The sequence below is a fragment of the Sinohyriopsis cumingii genome, chromosome 12, assembly GCF_028554795.1.
Source record: "Sinohyriopsis cumingii isolate HCF-2022 chromosome 12, ASM2855479v2, whole genome shotgun sequence".
NCBI lineage: Eukaryota > Metazoa > Mollusca > Bivalvia > Unionida > Unionidae > Sinohyriopsis > Sinohyriopsis cumingii.
In genome coordinates this window covers 31,911,757-31,924,382 of record NC_142972.1, presented here as the reverse complement: position 1 = coordinate 31,924,382, position 12,626 = coordinate 31,911,757, and the positions used below count along the sequence as shown (strand labels likewise).

Below are 12,626 nucleotides of genomic sequence, written 5' to 3'. Positions count from 1 at the left end.
GCTAATCAAGCCTTGTGAGCTAGAAAATAAAAGTGATTGAACCTTGTGTGCTAGAAGATCAAGCTAATCAAGCCTTGTGTGCTAGAAAATCAAAGTAATTGAACCTTGTATGCTAGAAGATCAAGGTAATTAAGCCTTCTGTGCTAGATCAAGCTAATCAAGCATTGTATGCTAGATGATGAAGCTAATCAAGCCTTGTATGCTAGATCAAACTAATCAACCCTTGTGTGCTAGATCAAGCTAATCAAGCCTTGTGTGCTAGAAGATGAATCTAATCAAGCCTTGTGTGCTAGAAGATGAATCTAATCAAACCTTGTGTGCTACATCAAGCTAATCAAGGCTTGGGTTCTAAAAGATCAAGCTAATCAAGCCTTGTGTGCTAGATCAAGTTAATCCAGCCTTGTGTGCTAGATCAAGCTAATCAAGCCTTGTGTGCTAGAAGATAAATCTAATCAAGCCTTTTGTGCTGGAAGATCAAGCTAATCAAGCCCTGTGTGCTAGATCAAGCTAATCAAGTCTTGGGTGCTAGAAGAACAAGCTAATCAAGCCTTGTGTGCTAGATCAAGTTAATCCAGCCTTGTATGTTAGATCAGGCTAATCAAGCCTTGTGTGCTACAAGACGAATCTAATCAAGTCTTGTGTGCTAGAAGATCAAGCTAATCAGGCCTTGTGTGCTAGATCAAGCTAATCAAGCCTTGTATGCTAGATCAAGTTAATCAAGCCTTGTGTACCTGAAGATCAAGCTAATCAAGCCTTGTGTGCTAGATCAACCTAATCAAGCCTTGTGTGCTAAATCAAGTTAATCCAGCCTTGTGTGCCAGATCAAGCTAATCAAGCCTTGTGTGCTAGATCAAGCTAATCAAGCCTTGGGTGCTAGAAGATCAAGCTAATCAAGCCTTGTGTGTTAGATCAAGCTAATCAAGCCTTTTGAACTAGAAGATGAATCTAATCAAGCCTTGTGTGCTGGAAGATCAAGCTAATCAAGCTTTGTGTGCTAGATCAAGCTAATCAAGCCTTGTTTGCAAGAAGATGAATCTAACCAAGCCTTGTGTGCTGGAATATGAAGCTAATCAAGGCTTGTGTGCTAGAAGATGAATCTAATCAAGCCTTGTGTGCTGGAAGATCAAGCTAATCAAGTCTTGTGTGCTAGATCAAACAAATCAAGCCTTGTTTGCTAGAAGATGAATCTAACCAAGCATTGTGTGCTAGAAGATCAAGCTAATCAAGCCTTGTGTGCTAGAAAATCAAAGTGATTGAACCTTGTATGCTAGAAGATCAAGGTAATTAAGCCTTGTGTGCTAGATCAAGCTAATCAAGCATTGTGTGCTAGATGATGAAGCTAATCAAGCTTTGTATGCTAGATCAAGCTAATCAAGCATTGTGTGCTAGAAGATGAATGTAATCAAGCCTTGTGTGCTAGATCAAGCTAATCAAGCCTTGGGGTCTAAAAGATCAAGCTAATCAAGCCTTGTATGCTAGATAAAGCTAATCAAGCCTTGTGTGCTAGAAGATAAATCTAATCAAGCTAATCAAGCCTTGTGTGCTAGATCAAGTTAATCCAGCCTTGTGTGCTGGATCAAGCTAATCAAGCCTTGTGTGCTAGAAGATAGATCTAATCAAGCCTTGTGTGCTGAAAGATCAAGCTAATCAAGCCTTGTGTGCTAGATCAAGCTAATCAAGTCTTGGGTGCTAGAAGAACAAGCTAATCAAGCCTTGTGTCCAATAAGATCAAGCTAATCAGGCCTTGTGTGCTAGATCAAGCTAATCAAGCCTTGCATGCTAGATCAAGTTAATCAAGCCTTGTGTGCCTCAAGATCAAGCTAATGAAGCCTTGGGTGCTAGATCAAGCTAATCAAGCCTTGCATGCTAGAAGATCAAGCTAATCAAGCCTTGTGTGCTAGATCAATCTAATCAAGCCTTGTGTGCTAGATCAAGTTAATCCAGCCTTGTGTGTTTGATCAACCTAATCAAGCCTTGGGTGCTAGAAGATCATGCTAATCAAGCTTTGTGTGTTAGATCAAGCTAATCAAGCCTTGTGTGCTGGAAGATCAAGCTAATCAAGCCTTGTGTGCTAGATCAAGCTAATCAAGTCTTGGGTGCTAGATCAAGCTAATCAAGCCTTGTGTGCTAGAAGATGAATGTAATCAAGCCTTGTGTGCTAGAAGATGAATGTAATCAAGCCTTGTGTGCTGGAAGATCAAGCTAATCAAGCCTTGTGTGCTAGAAGATGAATCTAATCAAGCCTTGTGTGCTAGAAGATCAGGCTAATCAAGCCTTGTATGCTAGATCAAGTTAATCAAGCCTTGTGTGCTGGAAGATCAAGCTAATCAAGCCTTGTGTGCTAGATCAACCTAATCATGCATTGGGTGCTAGAAAATCAAGCTAATCAAGCATTGGGTGCTAGAAGATCAAGCTAATCAAGCCTTGTGTGCTAGAAGGTGAATCTAATCAAGCCTTGTGTGCTGGAAGTGTGCTAGATCAAGCCAATCAAGTCTTGGGTGCTAGATCAAGCTAATCAAGCCTTGTGTGCTAGAAGATGAATCTAATCAATCCTTGTGTGCTGGAAGATCAAGCTAATCAAGCATTGTGTGCTAGATCAAGCTAATCGAGCCTTGGGTGCTAGAAGATGAATCTAATCAAGCATTGTGTGCTGGAAGATCAAGCTAATCAAGCCTTGTGTGCTAGATCAAGCTAATCAAGCCTTGTTTGCTAGAAGAGGAATCTAACCAAGCCTTGTGTGCTGGAAGATCAACCTAATCAAACCTTGTGTGCTAGAAGATGAATCTAATCAAGTTTTGTGTGCTAGAAGATCAGGCTAATCAAGCCTTGTATGCTAGATCAAGTTAATCAAGCCTTGTGTGCTGGAAGATCAAGCTAATCACGCCTTGTGTGTTAGATCAACCTAATCAAGCATTGGGTGCTAGAAAATCAAGCTAATCAAGCATTGGGCACTAGAAGATCAAGCTAATCAAGCCTTGTATGCTACATCAAGCTAATCAAGCCTTTGGTGCTAGAAGATCAAGCTAATCAAGCCTTATGTGCTAGATCAAGTTAATCAAGCATTGTGTGCTAGATCAGGTTAATCCAGCCTTGTGTGCTAGATCAAGTTAACCCAGCCTTGTGTGCTAGATCAAGCTAATCAAGCCTTGGGTGCTATAAGATCAAGCTAATCAAGCCTTATGTGCTGTATCAAGCTAATCAAGCCTTAGGTGCTAGAAGATCAAGCTAATCAAGCATTGTGTGTTAGATCAAGCTAATCAAGCATTGTGTGCTAGATCAAGTTAATCCAGCCATTGTGTGCTGGAAGATCAAGCTAATCAAGCCTTGGGTGCTAGAAAATCAAGCTAGTCAAGCCTTGTGTGCTAGAAAATCAAGCTAATCAAGCCTTGGGTGCTAGAAGATCATGCTAATCAAGACCTGTGTTCTAGATCATGCTAATCAGTCTTATGTGTTAGATCAGGCTAATCAAGCCTTGTGTGTTAGATCAGGCTAATCAAGCCTTGGGTGCTAGAAGATCAAGCTAATCAAGCCTTGGGTGCTAGAAAATCAAGCTAGTCAAGCCTTGGGTGCTAGAAAATCAAGCTAATCAAGCCTTGGGTGCTAGAAGATCAAGCTAATCAAGACTTGTGTTCTAGATCAAGCTAACCAGTCGTGTGTTAGATCAGGCTAATCAAGCCTTGTGTGCTAGAAGATGTTATTGCTCGATAATGCAGAACATGATATAATGCTTTTAATATTACTAAAGATAAAAATGGAAGGGATATCAGATGTTTGTTTTGTTATTGATATTAGCAAAATATAATAAATCTTAATGTAAAGTTGGAAAGGTAGAAAATATAAATTGCTTCCCAATAAAACACTGTTACATTTTAGCTGTGGTATCAATCATACTGCTAAACCGATGACTGGGAACTTCATTTGCATATCAGAAGTGAATGGGTGATGTCGGGCAACTCTCTGGAGTTTCCAATCTGAGTACTATTTACTTTATCACTGTTATAACTATGGCAACAACACTATTTAGATCTGAGTTCAGTCAAATTTGGAATATAGGTTTGAATATCAAAATCTCTGATAATGTTGATAATGAGCCACCATGCTCTTTCAATGAAGTGATGGTGCATCAGATTGTCTGAGCTTGTTACCAATCGGCAAGAGATATTTCTGATCCAGTTTTGATACAGCTTAGAACATATGTTTAAAGCATCAAGATCTTGTAAGAGTCAGAGATTGTGTGAAATCTACACATCTGATGAGCTTGTTACCACCCAGGACACCATGCATGTTTCAGGACCAATTTTGATCCAATATGGAATATGGGTTTATGTCAACAAGATCTTTGCATACTAATGAGATGATGTTACCTCTGACTGCCTGAGCTTGTAAGCCCTCTGGAAGTCATATATTTGATCCAATTTTGTAAAACTGAGACAACTGAGAATATAGATTATACTATCATGATCTTACAACAAGAGTTGGATTATACATTGGATCCACCCTTATGAATGCATGTGATTGGGTGAGCTTGTTACTATTACACTATTTGTGATCTGATTTTGACCAAAGCTTGGAACATAGGTTTAAATCGTTAAGGTCTTGGATGATTGCAATTACGAGTGAGATCCATGCATATTAATAAGGTGATTACAATTATGAATGAGGTCCATGCTTATTAATGAGGTTGTTACAATTGTAAGTGAGATCCTTGCATATAAATAAGGTGATTACAGTTATGAGTGTGACCATGCATATTAATGAGGTGATTACAATTATGGGTGAGGTATATGCATATTAATAAGGTTATAACAATTATAAGTGTGACCATGCCTATGAATGAGGTGATTACAATTATGGGTGCAACGATGCATATTAATAAGGTTGTAACAATTATAAGTGAAATCTGTGCATATTATTAAGGTGATTACAATTATGAGTGAGAGCATGCATAATAATGAGGTGTTATGAATGATTACAATTATGAGTGAGATCCATGAATATTAATGATTACAATTATGATTACAGTTACAGTTATTATAGTAGACCTTACTAACATTTTATTTGATCAAAATTTCATTGTATATTGTTATTTACAGTGTGCTGGGTATTTTTTACTATAAATGTAACAAAATATATGACTTCTTATTTAAAGTTGTGTTTCATGATATTTGTTCAATTTTCTAGGCACTAGCCACCATTTTGAATTATAAAATGAATGAAATATCAAGGTTTAATTTTCCAGTTTTGTTCTTAATTTTATTTGCTTTCATTGAACAGGGGTTCGATTGTTTTTGGAATTTCCTTTAGAAAATATGGGATCCGTATCTACCTCTGCATTATAAGTGTGTCTACAAGTTATCAAGGTGTACTGTAGAGAGGGAACAGTGGACTATATTATCATTATTATTATTATTGTTATTGGGTCTATTAACATATCCATTTTATAAATGTGGACTATGTTATAGGCAAGGGCACCTAGTACTGATGTGCAATATGTATATTATTATTATGATGTTTGGTAACCTTGGTTACAGTAATATGACTGATAGCAATATGTTTATCCCTCTAGGCATGTGATGTTTGCTCCTAGCAAGTTTGACAGCTACACAGGAACTAGTTTTCCAGGAATTGTGGACACCATGTTTGAAATTCAGCACAATAAAGCCAGCAGCTGGGATTTGCTGAAACAACAGGTGTATGTGGTCACCTACACTATTCAGTCTGCTGCTAATTCATTGGATCCTATTGGACTTTAGGAACTAATCAAGAAGCTACAGTTATCTCCTCTTGAAACAATAACAAGAGTGATACTGTCTCATGGCACAAAAATACATAATTTTGGCATATTTGTAAAGATTTTTAAAGCAGATTTCTGTGTGTAAAATTACAAATGATTAAATATACTGTAAAACATAGATGATAAGTTCAGGGCATGTGTTTATTTTTAGCATACATTTATTCATATTATCAGTTGTTTTAAAAATGCTAAGATATTGTAATGCATACTAACAAGATCTTGAATTGTTATCAGTAAAAAGATAGCAAAATTAAGCAGATCAAATCTGAATAAGATATATATATATATATATATATATATATATATATATATATATATATATATATATATATATATATATATATATATATATATATATATGATTTCCTTTCTATTTGATAATTGTTTGTGCACATCCCTTTAATTTTTCATGCACCAGCAATCTTCCATATATTTTTGCAACTGTAGAAGTATACAGATTGTATATACCTACAAGTTCAGAAAATAAAATTATCTTTGCCTTAGATTTTTCATAAAAAATTAAAAGATGTACAAATCATAGGTAGATAAAACTGAAATAAATATTATTTTTACCTCTACTGATTCATATATAAAATCAAATGTAAACCTGAATCTCAGACAATACAGCAGTAGCTGCATTATCAAGTCAGAAGTATGACAAATTAAAACCAAAAATATGATGTCTTGTTACCTTAATGTAAGAAAGTGCAACAAGGTCGGAACTGTCAGAGATGGCACATAACATGATGTAATTGCAGCTTCATTCTTTTGAATGCCATCTAAATCACATGGTTCACACATTTGTAAAAGAAAACAATGAAGTTAACTGAAGATATACCCAATGTTAAAAATCCATTGACAAAACTTGCCATATAAAATTGTCTCATGATACCTTAATGTTATTTTCTTCCTTAGAAGATCTTAGACTTTTTAAAAGACTGCAGTTTATGAAAAGAATTTGACTTTGTATTTTAAGGATTTTACCCTATTTTGTCTTTAGCTCTGTTTTGTACATCCTTTTTATGATACATAAACTTAACCCATCATGATAAAGCCAGGATTGATCTGATGTGATGCCGTTAGCTTTGTTTTTTGTTTAATATTTTTTTATGATACCTACACTTATTTGATACAGCCAGGATTGATCTGATGTTATGCCCTTAGCTCTGTGTTGTATTTCTTTTTATGATACCTACACTTGCTTATTGTTATACCACCATGATCGTTCTGATATCTTGTAAGACAAGCACATATTTGTTGTACATATATTTAATTTAACTTATCTAGTATTTTGTTCTTTCACAAAAGAACTGAAATGATACTCTTTCAGATTTGGTCCATTAGTTAATGATCTAAAGAAGATAGTAACTGATGCGGCTGTCTTGTTATTTTTTGAGATTATAATATTACAATGAAACAAAAAATTTCACTTGCTCTTACTACATATACTATTTTCTGGAATTGTTGAGCATGATCCAATCAGGAGAAGGTCAATCAAAGAGCAAATTCCATGTTTCATTGTCGAAATGTGTATAGTCAAGTTTGCTGCTTTAATGATAAGATGTTTTTTTTAATGTCTTGATTGCATGCTGAAATTTGTAGATAAATGTTATTTTTACTGGTTCTTGTACAAATACAAACACGTATGTTGGTATCACTGAGTTTAACGGGACACTGGTCAGAGGTCATATAGCACAGAGGTGTTCGAATGGAAAGCAGATTCGTTTTGTTTATAATTAACTAGAACCTAAACAAAAGTCATGCACATTCCAGTAAGTGAAGTGCAGTGGAGTACAGCTCTGTGCAACATACATAACCAACAAACTGGATTAGAACATGTGTACAATTTTGAATGTAATAATTCTGTAAACAGGTTTGAGTCACTGTTTGATCTGTGTACACAGTGTAACTTGTTAACCTGTAATGGCTGTGAAATTACTCTTCGGATACTTTAGCAAACATGGAAAAGAAACACCATTAAAAAAATTTGAATGTTAGAGATTCTAAAGGTCTACTTTCAGAGACATCACACATCCAGGCTAAATGTGCAAAGGTCTCTTTATTTGACTCTACTTGAAGTACATATGCATAATAACTGTAATTATTACGACACTATGAATCTTGGGACACCCTTAATTTTATTCAGAAGTAATTTTTATGACTGTTAAATGTTGGTACATTAATTTATGGCTGTTTTTTCATGGGCTATAAGTTTTTGGGAGACCATCATTATTTTTATAATAATCAATCAATGTATTTGAATGATTTAACGACATTTCATTAAAAAGAGAAAAAAACTTCATTTTTATTAATGGACTATCATCTTGAATTATTAAATAGAAATGTTATGAATTAATACAATTAATTGAAAAGTAATTAAATATATTTAATTCTCCTGTTTTCTTTATCCTTCTACCTAATTCCGATATGTATAATTAAATTGAACAGTGACAAGAATTAAGCATTAGTGGGATGTTGTACCAGTATAAACAGTAATCTCTCCCCTTTTATGCTCTAGATAACAATTGTCATTTTAAGCATTATTGCATGAAAATTGTTGATAATCACCAGTAATTATGTTTTATGCTTGAAAATGTAATTACTTTATGTTATAAAGTGATACAGTATGAAAAAATGAAAATAGTTTGCTTCAGTGATTTTTAGTGAGCATGCTTACATCACAGCGTCTCCACATGTAAATTGAAGATTTTAACTTGTGCTAAATGAAGTACATACATTGGTTTCAAATCATAGGCACCACTGCACTAAACTTGAGTAATATCCCTACAATATGGTAAGAAGTTTCAGAAATAATGCTTTGAAAATAATTGTAATACTATAAAACTCGAACCTAGATGACTTTGATTAAGTGAGCTTGAATAAGTACCCGTTTCCTTGGCTATGGTAATCTTGCTAATATTATGGAGTAGAATGCACAGAGAGAGTGAGAGCTGGAGAAAAAAAATGTCATATGGTCAAAAACAAAAACATTAATACGACAACATTGTTACTATGGGTAGTCAATCTGTTATAAATTTTAGGGCCAAAATTAATTTATTACTGCTATTTTGTATGGCCTCTCATACTGCTTAACTCGGTTTAGATTTTACAACTGTTAATTGGTGTGTATTAATGGTGTTCAACAAATGGGTACCGACATTGTCACCAGAAAAATCTCTAACTAAGCCAGTTTCATGGCTTAAACATTTACTTGATCTGTATTGCTGACAGAAAACAAACAACAAACCTTCCGATTATAAACAAAAGGAAATGCTAAAATAACGAGGTGGCCAAAATCAAAAGTGGAATGACTAATGTGTGGAAAATGATTTTGTGTTAAGCATATAAATACAAAACTAAAAATGATGATGATCAATTTTTTTAATACATGCTGGTTAAGTGTTTTATGTAATGAAATATGTGCATTTTTTCAGATAATTTACATCATTTTGTTGAGTCACATTTCTGAAAAACACTAACTCTTGAGTGCATGGTCAAAATAAATGTAATAGCAATGGATGTCTAGATAAAATGTGATTGGATGAATGCATTTTCATAAAAATATTGCATAAAGCAAATCTGCATCTAATATTTTTTGGAATAAAAAATGTATGTGATGCTGTGTACGATTTGCACTGTGTAAGTACTGTACTGTACTCTGTAGACAGTTCTTGAGGTAAACACTAAGCGTTCCATGAATTATGAAGTCTGTATTTCACATTAGAGAAATCTGAAAATATGCATATGCAACATAATGATCAAAAAATTCATAGTAGTTAATGACAGTTGATTGAAGTCATAACTGAACAAGAGCTGGCCACTGCCATGTGACATGTTGCAGTCATCCCAGTTTTGTCTGTCATTTTGTGTGTCAATAAATGTTGGCACAATGAAAATGCACCGATGTTTTTTTTTGTATATGCACAAAGGTCTTGGGAAACAAAAAAAACTATTTTCTTCTCCCAAGACATAGCCCTTACATTAATGAATATACGTGTAGCAATTCAGTATCATATCACCTAAGCTACAATGTTATAGATTTCAGGGCGATGCAAAAAACTTAAATTCATATTTTTGTGATAGGAAGCAACAGGTCCCTGTGGGAAATATCCACTTTTTCCTATTCTACACATGATGTGGTGTTCCATGAGGCTCTGTAGTGGGTCCACACCTCATTGATTTATCAATGATCATCTACTCTCTACTCAAGAAGCAAATACTGACATGTCTGTAGATGGTGAGGTAGCAATGTCTGTACCTTGGAATGTGAACTAATTTCATATGTCAACTGAGGAGTGGCCGAAACAAAATAAAATGTTAGTGAATCTAAGAAATCTTGGCCGAGTCATACCAAAGACTTATAAAATATGGTACCAGCAGCTACCTCACTTGGCGCACAGCATTAAGAGGTTAGTGTTAAGACTGGTCAGTCTTGTGTCAGGATAATGTGACTGGGTGGGACATGATGCCACAAGTCTGCAGCATGATGCTTCAATGCTCGATATCACTATAAACTGACACACTGCAGTCATCATAGTGCTATGACTGAGAAATTGTTAAAGCTACATTAAAAATCCAAATCACACTGTAAGTATTGTTGTAATCTACTGTCTACAGTCTGTGTCCTTTTTTCACTTTGTGTTAAAAATACAAAAATACAATACAGTCTCTTTAGCAACTCTTCTGTTCTTAATCCATGCCTTTTTTTAATGTATTTGTGTTCATTGCTCTTTAAATGGACAGTTTGTCATCAGATTTTATTTCAAAATGTTGTTACTGCATGGAAAGTATGTGTGTTTGCTTTCCTTCATTTACTTTGTTTGGAATACATTTTTACCTGCTATCTTGTGTACATCTTGTCAAGTTTTGGAGGTATTAACTAACTACTTGTACAATCCAACCCTGGTGAATTAATCTCATTATGAGGTATGAAAGTGTAATACAGCCTGGTTTTAAGATCAGTTACAGTACAACCCAGGTAAACTAATCTCATTCTGTGGTATTAAAGTGTAATACAGCCTTGTTTTAAGATCAGTTACAGTACAACCCTGGTGAACTAATCTCAATATGAGACATGAAAGTGTAATACAGCCTGGTTTTAAGATCAGTTACAGTACAACCCTGGTGAACTAATCTCATTATGAGACATGAAAGTGTAATACAGCCTGGTTTTAACATCAGTTTATGGACCAGATAGTTTCTTCTTTAAATAAACATTTATTTTGAATGGAGCAGTCTTTAGAAGGTCCCAAAATTTGTTATAAAGTATTGTGAGAAATGTTTTATTCCTAAACAGTTACAAGTGCTCTTTGTTATTAAGATTCATCGGTATTAAGACCGATCCCAGATTTAGCAAGCGTGTTTGATCCACACCCAGCATCCATGTCAGCTTTTGCCTGTGTCAGTGATTTTGCATAACACTGCATACCCACAACCTGTTGAAAATGGACTCTGCTATTTTCTCAACATGTCTACATATAAGCTGTAGAAAATGATAAAGTTGCTAAGCATGTGATATCATTATGTCCTAAATTGGAATGTTTTTAATTATGGAAGGCAAACTTTTATGATTTCAAGTCATTTTATTTATAAGTAATTTTTGCATTCTTTCTAGAACACTTCAGTCAATCCTTGTATATATTGTCCAATAGTTGCCTAAAATTATGATTTCAAGTTGCTTTATTTAAAAGATATTTTTACATTCTTTCTGGAACACTTCAGTCAACCCTTGTATGGATTTCCCAGTAGTTGCCTAATATCAATTCTTCCCATTGAAAAATAAAAAAATTGTAAGTAAAATTAAGAGTTAGGTTTTTATATTATGTAAAGTCAGTTAACCCACCCACCCCTTTATGCAATCTTTCAAAGATGTTATTTATGAAGTAAGTCTTTTTTGATGTAGTGAAGGTGACTTGTTTGATGCCACATCAAGGTCATATGTTGATATGGATTAATACTGTCATGCGAGTTGTTTGAATGTATGGTACAGTCATGTCATCAAAGACATTAAATTTGACCAAGATGATATGTTATTCCATTGTATTTTACTGTAAATAGAATTTCCATCACCCATTCTATATGACCAAAATATGTTATTCCACTGGATTGTACTGTAAATAGAATTTCCATCTGCCATCAAGATGGTCTGTTATTCCACTGTATTATACTGCAGATATTTCCATCTGCCATTATATTCGATCAAGACGGTCTGTTATTGCACTGTATTATCCTGCAGATAGAATTTCCATTAGCCATTTAGCCTCATAAGATTACCTTAAGTACTGTGCCTGTGGTGTGAAATGTAGCATTCTGTATCATTCTTAGTCTTTAATCTTGACAGTGTGTACAGTATAAATAATAAAGATAACTTTTCTCTAATTTGTAACAGACTTTGTTAAGTTAATCTTTTGTTTGAATTTAAATGTGATAAATATTTTGTTTAAATGAAATAATGTCTTGTTTAAAAACTATCTTTTTAAAATTAAATTTTATTGAAATAAAGAATTTTGTTATATTTTTTTTAACAAGATATCTTTTTCAAACTGCTCCGGTGGCCTAGTGGTTAGAGCGTCCACCTCATCCTAATCACACACACACATCTTTTTCAAATGAAATATCTTGTTTAAATGTTGATGTGTCTTGGTGGGTAAAATACATATACACCAAAACTTGATTGTATCCAGCTTAACCTGTCTTGTAGATGTGGTGCAGTGCCAATTACAGCTTTGTTTACTAAAACAGCTTTACTTCAATAAATTCTTTTGTCAGTTTCCTAAAAACTTGATGTTTACGACAGGAGTTCTGAAGGTGCATCAAAAGGTTTATTTAAAGG

At 34.4% G+C, this 12,626-nt stretch overlaps 1 protein-coding gene across 1 annotated transcript in view; it reads left to right on the top strand.

The window, feature by feature from the left end:
* LOC149786200 (N-acetylated-alpha-linked acidic dipeptidase 2-like) overlaps positions 1-12,298 on the top strand; it is a 173,274-nt gene extending 160,976 nt beyond the window's left edge. Inside the window, exon 20 of the mRNA XM_089976557.1 lies at positions 5,567-12,298. Within this exon, the coding sequence (XP_089832683.1) occupies positions 5,567-5,753 (187 nt within the window). The 3' untranslated portion in view covers positions 5,754-12,298. The remainder of the gene's footprint in view (positions 1-5,566) is intronic.
* The last annotated feature ends 328 nt before the right edge of the window (positions 12,299-12,626 follow it).